The sequence below is a fragment of the Lynx rufus genome, unplaced genomic scaffold, assembly GCF_022079265.1.
Source record: "Lynx rufus isolate CCGP_SWC_20201006 ecotype Redwood Valley unplaced genomic scaffold, mLynRuf1.p SCAF_2, whole genome shotgun sequence".
NCBI classification, from domain to species: Eukaryota; Metazoa; Chordata; class Mammalia; order Carnivora; family Felidae; genus Lynx; species Lynx rufus.
The window spans coordinates 127,065,887-127,080,410 of record NW_025814834.1 but is presented as its reverse complement, the minus strand read 5'-3'; the positions used below and the strand labels follow the sequence as shown (position 1 = coordinate 127,080,410).

Genomic DNA, 14,524 nt, shown 5'->3' with positions numbered 1-14,524 from the left:
GCTCCGGGAAAGAGGGGTCCCGGATCTGAAGGGTTGGAAAGAAAAAGGAAGCCAGGAGATCCCGCAGGCCCGGTAGGGACTCTTCTAGGTCCTGTTTATGGTCAGGGAACATCTAGAGACACAGTGACCACAGAGCCACAGAGAAGCAGGTGGGGGCCTGAGCAGATGTCTGGGTCAATCAGGGGGTCCCCCGTACCTGCCAGGGAAGTGGGCCAGGTGTGACGCGGGGCCCCGTGCCAGGGAGGGTATTAGATGAGCTTCCAGCTTATTTGCATGTCCTAATTAGCCATAAAATGAGCCCCAGGGGCAGAGTTAAACTGTCAATTTCCCTCTGCTTACCTTCCCTACCTCCCCCTCCTCCTGCTGCTCCCCACCCCTACACTTTTCCTACATCCCGTAGGCCCCAGACATTCCCATTCACCTCTCCCCTCAGCTTCAGTGGAATACAGTCTCCATCCTGTCACGACCAAAGCCCAGAAAAGGAGGGAAAAGGAAAAATTAGTGGTGCGGGGCAGGGGGTGTAAGTGAATTGTGTTTCATTAGCAAAGCATGACCTAGTGATGAGGGCATTCTACCAGCCCTTGTCAAGACCAGAGCAAAATTCCCCCAGTGGACAATAAGCATTCCATTTATTATCCATGCATGGATAATATGGGGAGGACAGGTTCTGTTGTTGCTCTTGACTTGGCTTTGGAGCAGATATGGACACTTTGTGGGGTAGTGTGAACAGCACAAGGCCGGAAGTCTGTTGGGACCGTTTCAATCCCAGCTCTGTGGCTGTGACCTTGGGCAAATTGCTTGACTTCCCAGGGCCTCTCCATGCAGAATAAGAGCAACAGCAGCCACTTCCAGAGTGAGGGGAGAAGGAAACGTGAACGAACGAACGCAAAGATGGCGATAGCATTGCCCCAGGCCTGGGGATTCTGTTGCCAGCAAATGTCACTCCTAATGGTTTTGTTCTGGCCCAGTTAAAATGAGTTCATTCCCTTGGATCCCTTCTGGCTAACTGATGGGTAAAGAGTTGTTTCTTCTTACTGAACCCCTTGAGCCAGGAACCGGGTCCTCTTCCTTGCTGTGTTTTGATCCTGTCCCGATGCCCGGCCTTTAGGAGATGTTCATAAAATTTTGTTCAGTTGGGTCTGGATTGTTATGACTGGTCCACAAAACAGATGAGTCACAGATGAATGGCCAAGAGGGGACTTGGTTTCCTGCGGAATCATTCCGAACTGGGAGCTGGTGACTTCACCACCACCCAGTGGGAGGAGCCTTCACCCACACCCACACCCACCCACCCACCCACCCACACACACACACTGAACATATGCACACAGCACCACCATCACCAAGGCAGCCACAGCCAACAGGCCTTCTCCCAGGACTGAAATATCAGAGTTCTGTGGGGAGACAGAAAGGATGAGTAGGGCCTTGCTCCTCCAGAAAGCGCTGCCTCAACTGGCCAACTTCAGGGAGAGTACGAAAGGCCGTTTTTGCGGCCAGACAATCCTGATTCTTCCATGAGCCAGAAGCCTAATCTGGGCAGCCTATGTGACCCCCAAGGGCTTCCACCCACTTACTGGGAAGACAATCATTTCTAGGGTCATTCTGAAGTCTGAAAGACAAATTGTGCACACTGCCTGGCAGATAGCGAGCGCTCAAGGAAATGAATGAAATTAGCACCTTCCCCTCGTAGCTTCCGCCAACAAAAACTTCTACGATTTGATTGCGTGGGGATCTGAGCGAGATCCTCACCGCCCCCCAATTCCCGCTGTGCTGCTGCTGCGCTAAGCCTCCTCCTCCAGCTTGGTCTCCGGGGGTCCAGGATGCAGGAAGAGCCTTTCTTGTTATTTTTCTTCTCCCAATTTGTTAATGCGCCGAGGGCGGGAAGCCGTCTTGCCTCTAATTGCAGCTGTCACCCCCCCCCCCCCCATCAAGCGGAGAGGAGCTCAGTCTGGAGGAGCGAGGCGGGGAGAGGGGGAGTGCCTCCAGGGCGGGCCGGCCCAAACAGGGACCCACATTGTCTTTTCCCAAGCAGCGGGCGGTCCCCGCGGGGCGTGGGCGGGCCGGCAGCTCCCCGGGGCGGGGGGGGGGGGGGGGGCGCGGACAGCCACGCGCGCCGCTCCATGAAAGCTTTAGGCGCCTCGAGTAGGGAGCGGAGTTGCCGCCCTTCCCCCAGCCGCCCGATCGTGGGGTGGAGCTGGGAATCTAAAACATGGGGCGTATTTCTTATGGGCCCACCTTGGCCTCGCTGGTGAACGCCCTGTGCCTGCGTCCGGAGCTGGGCGGGGGAGGGAGGTGGTGAGGGGGGCTTTCAGTGCTGGAGGCGGGGTGTTGGGGAAGGAGCTCCTGTGCCTCCAGGGGCCCTGCTGCAGCCCTTGGGTCAGCCCTGCGCTGATCTGCCACCTGCCCGCAGGTGGCATATCTAAGCTTGCTTCCTCATCGGGAAAAGGGGGCTAAACTGCCTTACTTGCTTACTCAAAAGGAGATAACGGATATGGTATATGAAAAGGCTTTCAAACTTTAAAGTGCTATACAGATATCTTTCCTGTGCTTTTGAAAAGACATAGGACTCCCTCGAGTACTCCTTATACATACACTCCTTATTAGGCCCATTTCCCAGGATCCAGGTATGGGCTGAAATCTTGAAGGCCAACAGGGAGAGGTGGGAGTGGGAAGTTTCCTCTCTGCTGATCCCTATCCCAGGAGGGCTGGGGTTTCATGCCTGTGCCTGGAGCAGTGCTTTGCCAGGGATGCCAGCGGTTATAAGGTTGGGGATACAGGAGCCAAGGTCTTTATTGGGGGCCTTTCTAGGGGAACATGAGGCCCCAGTGCCCTAATCCATACAGAATGTTTCGTTGGGGCAGTGAAGGAATGTAAGAATTTCCTGGTCTCCTGCCCCATGCCCCTCATCACCTGCAGCCCCAAGGTGAGCACCACTCTCTCAATCTTTCAGTCCGGGAACCCTCATCTCCCCACCAGCCAGCCCCCACCACAGCCTCTACCAACCACATGCCTGTTAGTCCTACTCCAGACACTCTCGCTTCTTTTCCCTCCTTCCTGGGAAAAAGGAACCCAGAGTTAGGCTTTGGAAAGCCATAGCACCCGCCCCCCTCCCCCCATCCTTCCCAGGGCCCAGCACTGGGGACCTGGACCTTTTGGGTTCAGTCAACGTTCTGTCTCTAGGATTCAGACCCAAACAGCTGTGTTAATATCAAAGCCAGAGGGTGAGGGTTCCAGGGCCTTGGGGCAGCTTGTGGAAGGACTTTCCCCCCTTCTGGGCTCGGCAGTGCTCGGGAAGGGGAAGTGTCCAGAGCCCTTGGAATGGCTCCGCTTCTTGACCTTGTGTGAGCGGGCGGCTCTGGGCTCCGAGGCCGTGGGTGTCACCCAGCCCGGTTTCTCCTTCAGCAGCCTGTCTCGGTCAGGCCGCACGCTGCGCAGGAACTTCCTAAAGATGTTTGCTGTGAGGGCAAACCTGCGGCCCAGCTCCCGGGGCTGGCCCTTCTCCCCCTTGGGCTCCCCCGCCTCCCCCTTCTCCCCACCCTTCTCCAGTTCCGGCAAATCCAGCCAGTTGCCCACCAGGTCCGCAAAAACATTGTCACCTAGGACCAGAGGCTGTCGATTCCGGCCCCGGGACATCAATGTGGAGGTCCAGTCTTCCGGTTCCGCCAGCTCTGGCCCCTGCTGGGCACAGCTTTGGTGCTCTGGGAGCTGTGCTCTGGTCAGGGGGACCAGATCCCTCCCACAGACACTCCTACAGGACGGAAACTTCGTGCCAAAAGGTTGGTTGGAGGAGGAGCAGGCCGTGGGCCTGGCAGGGGCCTGGGGCTGTGTCCGGGGGCTTTCAGGGCAGCCTGGGGCAGGACTCCCTCCAGAGATCTCCAGCTGTTCCAGTGCTGCCTGCACCTGAAGAAGCTTTAGTTCTTGCAGCGCACCCATCATGCAGTTCATCTGATCCTGCAAGCCATCACCCACTTCCTTCATAGACATCTGCAGGGGACAGAAATGCACAGGCCCATGAGCCACGGGGGGCTGGGGAAGCGCTGCCCCTTACTGGCCCTGAACCTAGACGCCCGCCCAAACATACACCTCTGGGGTCATTCCAGCCCCTCCACTGACCCCACCTCCACAGGGCCCAGTGCAGTGCAGATGGGAGCTGGGAGAGGAGGAATCTTAATGCCCATATGGCTAAAGGAAATCATATTAATGGCAGCTAACGTGCTAAGGCAGGTGCTGTCCTCAGCTACATATATGTAAATACAGACACACATATAAATGGATCAGTGGCTAATCTCCCCAACTAGTCTATGAGGTAGTGACTAGTACTAGATGAGGGAACGGAGACGTGTGAGTAGCTTGCTCGAGACGACGCAGATACAAGAGGGTGCGCGAAATGGTGGTGGCCGTCTTTGTCTTTTTACGAGGTGCTGCGCCCTCTTTGCGAGCCTCCCTGAGACAACAATGACGATGACGATGATGATGGCCACGATAAGAGCAGTTTGTGCATGTTTGCTATGTAATAGGAACTGAGCTACCTGCTCTAGGCACATCACGTCTCAAGATCTTTATATAAACCCTGTGAGGTTGCCATTAGTGCTCTCATTTTAGTGAGTTAACCATGGCGGAGGTGAAGTAACTTGCCTAAGGTCATCTAGGTCATATCGCTGGGCCTTGGACACAGGACACCTTGCTCCAAATGCTATATACCAAGCACTGCCTGCCTCAAGATGGCTGGACAGAGGAGCTGGGCCTTAAGGCTACTCTGCCCTCCCCAGGGTGGTGGAGGAGGCTGGAGGACATGAGGGCAAGACAAGGAGCTCAGATTCCCGAAGGAAAAGGCTAGGCCGGGGGCTTCCTTTCACTGCTGTGCACATCTGGCCGCTCAGGAGAGAGACAAGGAGGCCAGGATGCTCCTGTGTGCAGAAGCCCTTCCCGGCCCTTCTCTGCCTTCCCCCTCTCAGCTGCACTTACACTTGGCTCCGGTGCTCTTCCTGCCTTCTCAGCCCAAGTGGCTCCCCCGCTCTGGCCAAGAGTGGGGACCCTGGGGGCCAGCCCTCCAGCCCCTTTGCGGGTGTCGAAGGCACGAGTCCCAGGTGCCAGCTGGAAGGGGCTGAGAGGCTGACTTGGGTGAGGGCCGAGTTTGGAGGCGGGCAGGGGATGCGTGGTCTGATAACATTCACGGCCCAAGCTGCCCTCGTCCCGCCGGCTCCCTCCCCGGATCTGCTCGTGTTACCAAGAGCAAAAGCCCTCGCGTGAGGGGACCATCTGTTTCTTAAGCCCCCCAGAGACCCGTGGGGATCATCTTACTGCCCAGCCTGGTCATAATGCACAGAACTAAGCCCACGGAGTGCAGGGGTGGAGGGATTGGGAGGGTGGGCACAGAGGCACTGCACTGGCAGCTGACACTCTCAGGCTTTGCGGTCAAACCCTCACCTGGCAACCCCGACCCTGGCAGGGGCAGGGGACCAGGCCAGACTCTCCTGAGCCAGCAGCACTAAGCAGCTGGAGGACTGAGTGTCCCTGAAGGCAAGGAGGCCTCAGCTGAGTGTGGTGGGTGGGAGCCCTGGAGACCCTGGGATTTGCCAGACCCTCCCAGTCCCCCCCCCCCCCCCGGGAAGCGGGCTCCGTTGGAGTGGCAGCTATGACAGCCTGTGAGGTGGCTGCGCTTGCCAATGGCCCATTGCTCTGACCTCTTTGGCTTCCGGCCTCTTGAAACCTTCCTTTTGGAGGCATTTCAGCGCAGCTGGGAAGACCCAGGGCAGAGTCAGAGGAGACCCTAAGCCTCAAACCAACCTCCTTGAGGTCCCTTCCCGCAAACTGCTTCTCTGACTTCCCTTTTTCTGCCCCTTCTCTCATACCCCTTTCCTTGTCACCCCAACTTGGACCTCAGAGTCCCGTTTGGCTTTTGTTTCCACCTTCTGCCCCTCTTCCTGTCCCCAGAGGTCTCACATCTGCTTTTCCATCTCCTGGAATGCAGAACCCTCCTCGAAGGCCTTCCGGCCACCAGCTCAGTCTTCCCACACTCCTGTGATCCTGTCACTTGCCACTCAGAAGCATGTCACTGTTCCCATATGCATACCCCCTGCTGCTGTCAGAACGTCATCAGTGACACCCCAAGTGCCTTTGTCTGTCGTGCTACTTCTGTACGCGGCCCAGCCCCTCCCCCCGCCTCCACATTTCAATGCTCAGTTGCTCATGAAACATTCACTGAGCATTTACCATCGAGGGCAGGGTCTGAGATCTACACGTTGTTATGCCTCCCCAGAACCCAGCTAGCACCTTGCCCCTGTGACACACCCATAAAACATCTATTGAGTACCACTGAATACCCCAAGTCCTGTGTCTCCAGACCTGCTGCCCTCAGGCAGTAATGCACTCCTCAGAGAGAAAGAGTCAGGGACACGGCTCAAGGCTTCATTTCACCAACAGGCGAGAAGCCTGAACTTGCAGGCATCCTTCCAGAAGGCTGAACACAGTCCAGGTCAGAGGCAGTGAGAGGAATGAAATGACCCCATTCAGTCTCTTCCAGTATGGAAAAATCCTGAAGACATAATGCTGACATTTTGTACCATTTTCCAGTGAGAATGAATGTGTGGGTATGTATGAATTTGGGACTGCTCATAACACAGAGGCCCCAGTCAAGTCAACAGGAGGTGAAATTAGACCCCTATGGAAAATGATATTCTGTATTGGTTAAGGTCTTGGTTTCTAGAGACAAATGGAACAGGGTTCAAATCCCAGCTCTGCCACATAGCAGCAGCTGTGTGGCCGGGACGGTTATTTAAATCGTTTTTCAACTTCTCCATTCTTCAAAACGGGAATACGAGTTTCTGCCTCACGCAGCTCTGGACAGATTAGGTGACGTAATGAGTGTTTATACATGGCTTGGAGGTGAGTTTTGGTGGTTATCTTAAGACTTCCTGAGAACTTCCAGAACACGTCTTCCTCAGTGGACCTTAACACACAGTCGTGACAGGACTCCATTCATCTACCTGGTGGGATCAAGGAGAAACACAGCTCTTGTCCTGTCCCTTCTGTCCTCCCCCCGGCCCCCTCCAAAGGAAGAGCAAGGAAGGAAAGGAAAGCTCCGCATCCTCTTGCCCACCAGCGAGGGTGCTGACACTGAGGGCAGAAGGCAGCTGTGAGAAGGAGGACGAGAGAAGGAGGAAGTGTGGGAAGCGGGGAGGGCCGGGGGAAGTGGGGAGGCAGGAGCATCAGCTGGGTCTTGACTGAGAGGAGTGGCCTTTCCTGGCCCCAAGGGGGAATGATGTCACCCAGGGAGAAAGAGCCAGAGGGCAAGCTGCTGTCTTCGGGGCGTGGGACCTTCTCAGATCCCAGGGTTTCTCCTGCCTCGGGAACCCAAGATGGAGCAGCGTGGGGTGGGAGCAGAGGAGAGGAGCCAGAGAAAATCCCAACTAGAAATGGTCGTCACTAATCCCAATCTCTAGGCTGTAGGGGACTGAGTTCCTCTCTGGCCTCCCAGTGCCAGGGCTTCCGATGCTCCCTCAGGACAGGGACCCAGTAATACCCAGCTTGCCCTCAGGGGTCGGTTGGACAGGTCCTAAGAGGATCTAATTGGTTTGATTAGTCCGAGTGGCAGTGGGTCTAGCAGCCACCCCCCCCCATGCCCACCCCCAATCACATTCACTGCCGCGCACGCGCAGGAACTGGCCTGTTCCACCATCGAACATACTGCCCCTGACAGCATATCCCAGAGACGGGTGTGGGGCTCCTTGCTGAGAAAGACCACGGAAGTTCTTTCCTCCTCGCAGGCCTCCTCACAAGCACAACCGCCACCACCCACCTCCTAGCCCCCCAGCACCTCCTGGGCCTCGAAATGTTTCATTCTAAATATGGTCTTCACGTCAAACTTTAGTCTCTCCTGGTGCAGTTGAATCCAGCTGGATGGGCACTGGGCACCTTCTTGGCGTTTGTGAGGAGCCCCAGGGGAGTCCTAGCTGCCTAACTGGGCCGCATGACCTCGGGCAGAGGGCGGTGGCTGTGAAATGCTGATCCCCTGTGTGTATGCGGTGTGCATCCTTCCGTCGTGCTTTGCCGGACCCCACGGTGACTCTGGCAAGCTGGTGACCCTGCTTTATGGATGAAGAAACGGGATCCGAGATGCTCGTTTTCTTCCTCGACATTCTTCCCTGGACTTCCTGCGTGGTTTTCACCATATCTCCTCATCACCCAGTCTCCCATTTAATGCTTTACATAAATCTGTTTGTATACATAAATGCATTTCTGTAGGAACTTATAGGAAACGCATAGCACTTGCCATAAACAGAGAGTAAGGATCTAAAACGAAAAGGTTTTCATCTGAGTATCAGATCTTAATGTCATCCTGAGCGCCCCTGGTGGAAATGTGGATCTATTGCCTGGGGTTCCAAAACTGGGAAGGATTCCTGGGAGGACCGGGACCCCAAGCCTGGCCCTCTTGCTCCAGCCCAGTGGGCTTTCCGAGTCATCACGATCTGACTTCTCAGCCTCGCGGGGTTGTTGCAAGAAGAAACCAGGATAGCCAATCTGACATGCAAAGTGCAATTACCATCATACGGGGAGGAAGAGCACGAAGTCTTGGAGGGACTCCAAGACCTAATTCAGTTCCTTTCCACCGACAGTGCCTCTTCATTGAATCATCTGAAGAAGGAAAAAGCACTGTCTGTCTGGAGCTGAGGGGGAAGATGCCGCCAGGAAGCAGACCCCGCCATCCTGGCCCTGCAGCACTGAGCCTTCGAGGGGTAGGGGTAGTGTGGGGTCAGCTGCCCATGCACAGCACCGTCCCCCTTGGCACTCGCTGGGCCTTTGTGGTATGGGAGGCATGGGGATGGGAAAGTGACACCAGCATCCTCGGCAACCTTCCCAAGCCCTCTCCTAGGCCCCTGACTGATCCCACAGCTGCGCCCTCCATCCGTCCATCTCACGCCCTCTCCCCGCTCAGCCAGAATCCTTTGACGCGGGCTCCAGCTTTGCCCGCGGACCTGGCAGTGGGCCCTGCCTCGCTGCCCCCACCCCCATTACTCACAAGATCCCCACACAGTTCCTTTCAGCCCCTCTGGAAGCTACAAGGAGGTTCAGGGCCGGAAACGGGAAAAGGCCCCGCTTTTGCCAAGTGGCCCATTCTGCAGTCCAGTGAATAGGGACCTTCACAGTCCCTTGCTCTTGGCGGGAACGCACGACAGGAAGGTAAAATAGAAACTGTGCCAAAGAGCTGGAGGAGGGAGGAGGGTAAAGAAAGAAGGAAGTGTGAAATGGGTGAGCCCGCTCTCGAAGGAACCATCTACAGGGACCTGTGCGCTTGGGCAAGAGGCAGACACGTGGAGAGAGGGGCCCAATCTCGCCTTGCGGGGAGCTTGCCTCTCAGCCTCACCACGCCCTTCGCCCTTGACAGCTTTAGCTCCTCTCCAAAGCAGGCAGTCCCAATTCCTTGGGCATCCAGGGGACCTCCAGAAGTAACCTTCCTCTTCGTTCTTGTTCAGGCCTTCATACTCTCCTTCATGGGCTCTTGTGATAACCACCTAACTCAGCCTCTGCCTCCATTTCCTCCCCCCACCCACCACCCTCCGCCCCAGACCACCCACCTCCTGGATCCCAGGGCACTGTTCTCGGCCTGCTTCTTGCAGTGCATAGAGGGAAGAGCGGACTTTTTAGCATGGCATTCAAGGTGCCCCATAGACTGCTCTCAACAACTCTTTCAGCCCCGTTGCTCACTCTTTCTCTGCACATACCCTATGTTCTACCAGACGGAAGTAGTCTTCGAACATCCCCGCCAGAAGGCATCCGGACGTCCTTGCTACTTCCATCTCGGTGCCTTTCACTCCTGTTGTTTCATGATCTGCCTGGAATGTGGTTTTCCTCCCCTTCGCATCCCTGCTTATCCCTCAAGGTCAAGCTCAAATGCTACTTCTTCCACAAAGCTTTTCCCGATCCCCTGGCTGGAGGTCATTTCTCCCTTCTCAGAGCACTGAACTTGTGCTTCTCACGTAGCAATCACCCTCTGTCTCTCTGCTGGACACATGCATGCATGCATGGGTTACGAGTGCAAGCTTTGCAGTCAGGCTGGCTGGGTTTGAGCCCTAGCTCTGCTGCGTACCAGCTCGATGACCTTGGCCAAGTCACTTGACCTCCCCATGTCTCATTTATAAAATGAGAACAGTGGAAGTACAACATCTCCAAGTTGCTTTGGCAATTAAGTGACATGATACATTATATGTCTAGCATATCAATAAATGTTAACATCAACACTTATTATTATCATCATCATCTCCCCTATTGAACTGCGAGTTCCCTGAAAGCAGAATCTGTGTCTGTTTATATTTGTAACTACAGTACCAGTGTCTGGTAAAGTGCTTTAAACATAGGGAGAGTTCCATTAATGTGTTCTGTGAATGAATGACTCATGCACACCAGCCCGATCAATCCATCCAGTGTTTGCTGAGTGCCTACAACACAATGTGCGTGGTATTATGTGCTAAGGACAGGCATCAATCATTTAATCTTAACAGCAGCTGTAGCAGGTAGGTATTTTAAAAAACCCATTTTACAGATGAAAAAAACAAGGCACAGAGGGGTTAAGTAATCTGCCTGGGCCACATCCTGAGCCAGGATGGAATTCAAGTTGGCTTGCCCCCGAATCCCATGCTCCACACTCCTCGCTTATGGACCCGACCCCAGCTCTAAACATCAAAGGAGGCCGAGAACTGAAGGCTATTCCTCCCATATCTCTTCATCACTTTCTTTGCTCCTTTTCTTGCCTTTAGGTCCTGGTCCTCCTCCACATGTCAGAACCTCCTGACCTTGTGGCCAGGTAACTGCCTTCTAGGAATACCAAGTTGTTCTAGAAGGACCTTCTCCAGCCCAAGAGAAGCCCCTCTGCTGCTTCATCATGCCTAAGCTAGGACAGATATTGCAGGAGGTGGCCTCCATCAACCTCCTCCTCCTCCAGGAAGCCTTCCTGGCATGGCTGGACTTCATGAGCCCCTATCACTCAACCTTTACACACTCTATTCGCTTTCCACTGATACTGACTCATGAGGCAAACCCCGTGAGCATCTTATGTCTGCTTCTTCTGAGTTTCTGTGTCTACCCCATTTGTTGGAAGCCCTCAAGGGAGGAGTGTGTAGGAACAGCTGGTCCCAAGGCCTTGTGTTCGTGCAGGGCCCCTCTGTGGTGGCTGGAGGGGAGAGAGACATGTTCTCTGCTGGGTTGTTGCAGCCCTGACCCCCTCATCCTAATGAAGAAGTGTGTCAGCTGCTGCTACTCTCCTGCCACATTTCATCCCTGAAACCTGATCTCTGTCCTCTTCGAGGCAGGGGGAAAAGGCCAGTTCTCTAGACATCAAGCTAATCAAGCCAGGATCCCCAAACCCTTAGCCTCCCTGCCCCCCACAGTGCTCACTTGTTAGAGTGCAATTTTTTTTAAACTCTTTTAAATGTTTTATTTATTTTTGAGAGACAGAGAGAGACAGAGACAGAGTGTGAGCAGGGGAGGGGTAGAGAGAGGGAGACACAGAATCCGAAGCAGGCTCCGGGCTTCGAGCTGTCAGCACAGAGCCCGACACTGTGAAATCATGACCTGAGCCCAAGTCAGACGCCCCTACAGTGTGAATTTTCTGCTCCACGAAATTAAGGAATTCTGTTACTTTGGTCTTCAGGAACACACTTTTCTCATCTAGATTTTCTGAGCCAAGGACAGGGCCACAGAACACCCTTAACAAAAATTATTTTACAACCTGTTAATGTTTCCTTTTCCAGCAGGTTAACCCAGCGTCTGTAGGACGCAGGCTTCTTGAAGGGATTTAGTGGCATAAATGAATGTAGAACTCGACGAGTATTACATGAGTGTCCTTCCTGGGCATCTACTAACCTAAGGACAAAGCCAGGCAACACACAGCCCTCCTCTGCGGCTGTGGGGAAGATTCTGCCTAGGATAAACACACAAGCCCTACTGCCTGCCCCCACCCTCACCAGCTCATGACATAAAACGACTGTATGCCTGTTACAGACCTGGGGTATAAAAAGCAAGAACCTTCCACCCCAGTCACAACGAAGGTGCACTGAATTCAATCCCCACAGTCCTTAGAGGAGCCAAAGGGCCCAGACGGGCTAACTCAGCTCTACTTTCTTCTTTACTCCCATTTGCAAAACTGAGGCACTGAGATGTGGTTCAGCTACCTAAGCACTGGGCTGAGGTGTCAGGGAGTGAGTGAGACTCTAATACCTCTGCCTGTCACTCTGCTCTGTCTCACTTCTGGGCAGACTGGCACCGGGGAGGAGGCGGGGCACCAAGGGGGGGGGAGGGTGCAGAACTCTCCCATCTGAGTGTCATTCTGGGCCCCAGGCCAGGCATTTGGCTTCCTCGCCAAGGGAGTCAAAGGCTGAAGCTGCTCAGACAAAGGGCCAAATGAAAGCTAATGGGGAGCTCAGTGACTTCAGCCTCTCCCCTTCCTCCTCCCAGGGACTGGGGGCTCAAGTCCTTGGCAGGAGAGGGTGCAAATCAAGACCTGGAGCTCAGTTCAGTGCAGATTCCTATTTGCCTTTTTTATTCTCCTGGCATCCACAGACTGTCTTCCTCCCCTCACCCCCCCTCCCACCTAGGGTGCTATAAAAAATGCAAATCAGTAGGATTTTAAAATTCAAGCCTATGCCAGGAACACCCACAAACCCTCTATTAAGGCATATCCTGAGGTGGGTGGTGTGGTCCCAGATTCCAAGCATAAAAAGAGGACTCTATTTGATTCTCTTTTTTTCAGCATGGGCCTTGGACTTCAGACATTATCTGTGATGACCTTGACCTTTCTTTCTGGTATTGGACAAATGAATGGGAAGAGTCAGAATTGTGTATGTGTGGACTGGGGCTGACCATCCGAAACTGACACGAGAAGCATGTGAAAATGAGGGTGGGAAGGAACACAGTGGAGACTCTTCTGTCCCTCCCAGAAGCAGCATTTCTCTGGGTAACTTTACCGTCTGTGCGTAACCACAAAAAGGGCTTGAGGAGGAAGTCCCAGAGAAGTGACCATTGACCTGAGAAGGCAGACCCTGGAGTGGGACAGACAGGAAGAGTGCCTGGGAGCCTTGACCAGGAAGCATCAGTGAGAACACCTGCTCTGCAAGCTGCCCTCCCCCCAAAAAACTGGCCCCAGATACAGCTGCCAAGTTTCCGGGGAGGGGGGGGCTGCTGGAAGGGAGTGTAGAGTTTACAGGCCTTAGTGGGAGAGTCTGTCACGGAATCTGGAGAGTCATGGGTCCAGGTCTGCTGTTGAGAGCCTGGGCGTCCCTGGCTTTGGAAAGTGGGAAGAAAGAGGACGGGAGAAAAGTGAGGAGTGGAGAGGTCCACTCCCAGAGACACTAAAGGGGACAAAAAGAGGCAGGGGCAAAGACACAGGAAGGAGCTGGGTGGACAGAGAGGTGGGCCCGGGGGCCGGGGTGGGGGGTGTGCATATCTGTGTGAATTCGGGTGGTTGCAGGAACAGGAAAGGTGGCAGGTGTGTGGGGGGGGGTTGGGGGTGGTATATGAAATCGGCGAGAATCAGCCTCACAGAGCTTTGGAAGCACCCCGCCCCCGACTTGGGTGATGCCCGGGTCCCAGACTGAGATCCGTCTCCCGACCTCTGCACCCCTGGCCTCCGCACGCTCCCTCCGCACTCCCCACGCCCAGACCCGACATCTGGCCGGGCCCCCGCAGCTCCGCTCGCTATCTGCCAGGCGGCGCCCCTCCTCCGGCGCGGGGCCCTCCCCCGCCCTTCCAGCTGCCAGCCCCCTCCCTGCTGGCAGACAAGCCCGGGCAGACAGCCGGCCCAGCCTGCCCCCGCAGCCGCGCCAGCTCTGCCAAGCCCGGCGGGGCTGGGGGCCCCAGGCGGTGCCAGCTCCCCGCGAGCCAGCGGTCCCCGGCTGCCCTCCGGCCCGCGCGCCCGGCCCCTGCTCCCGCGCCCCGCCTGCCCCGCGCGCTCCGCGGCGCCCCGAGCGGCCCCAGAAGCCGGCCCGGGCGTCCCGCTCCCGCGCGTCTGTCCGTCTGGGAGTGTGCCCCCGTTTCTCCAGCGACTTCCCTGGGCGCATTTCAGTCTGGGTTTGGGGTCGCTAGGTCTCCGTCACTTGCTCGCGTCTGCCTCACTCACATATCTTCGCTCCAAGTTTCCTCGCGGCCCTTTCCCTCGGGACAGGCCCTGCCCTCTGCCTGCCCGTCCCCTCCTCTCTGGCTTTCCCCCGCCCGAATACTCCCAGCTCCCCGGCCGGCCCCGGGCGGGGGCCAGGTGCCGTCGGGGCGGAGCAGTCCTCCCGGCCCCCGGCGCCTGCTGCGCTCTTACCAGCTCCTGCTTGAGGCGGCGCAAATAGCAGTCCATTTCCCTGCTCTCTTCCTCCTGCGCCCATTTGCCGGGCTCGGCTCCACAAGAGCGTCCCCGGGTGGGAACACCGGCCCCCGGCCCCCGCGCTCCGCGCCTCTCGCAGGGCCGAGCCGAGCCTCTGCTCCAAGGCCCGGACTTAGAGCAGCTTCCCTGGCTGGCGCGGCGCGCGGTCCGTGCGGGGGGCGG

The 14,524-nt window shown here is 55.9% G+C and overlaps 1 protein-coding gene across 5 annotated transcripts; it reads right to left on the bottom strand.

Annotated features, from left to right (window-relative positions):
• Window positions 1-610: 610 nt before the first annotated feature.
• INKA2 (inka box actin regulator 2) lies at window positions 611-14,462 on the bottom strand. Of its 5 annotated transcripts, none has more exons than XM_047082793.1 (3): window positions 14,300-14,462; window positions 6,314-6,986; window positions 611-3,984 (listed from the first exon to the last, which is right to left on the bottom strand). In XM_047082793.1, exon 3 carries the CDS (start codon window positions 3,982-3,984, stop codon window positions 3,184-3,186), a length of 801 nt encoding a protein of 266 aa, XP_046938749.1. In that variant the 5' UTR covers window positions 6,314-6,986; window positions 14,300-14,462; the 3' UTR covers window positions 611-3,183. The 5 variants fall into 5 exon arrangements, with proteins under 5 accessions (XP_046938749.1, XP_046938748.1, XP_046938746.1 ...); XM_047082792.1 differs by having other exon boundaries at window positions 6,324-6,986; XM_047082790.1 differs by having other exon boundaries at window positions 6,346-6,986; window positions 14,300-14,461.
• Between the last annotated feature and the right edge of the window lie 62 nt (window positions 14,463-14,524).

Bases quoted from the DNA above. Each gene is read 5' to 3' on its own strand.
- INKA2 (XM_047082789.1), bottom strand. From the start codon at position 14,335: ATGGACTGCTATTTGCGCCGCCTCAAGCAGGAGCTG. The intron at 3,985-14,299 runs GTAAGAGCGCAG...TGTCCCCTGCAG, and splicing joins GCCGCCTCAAGCAGGAGCTG to ATGTCTATGAAGGAAGTGGG.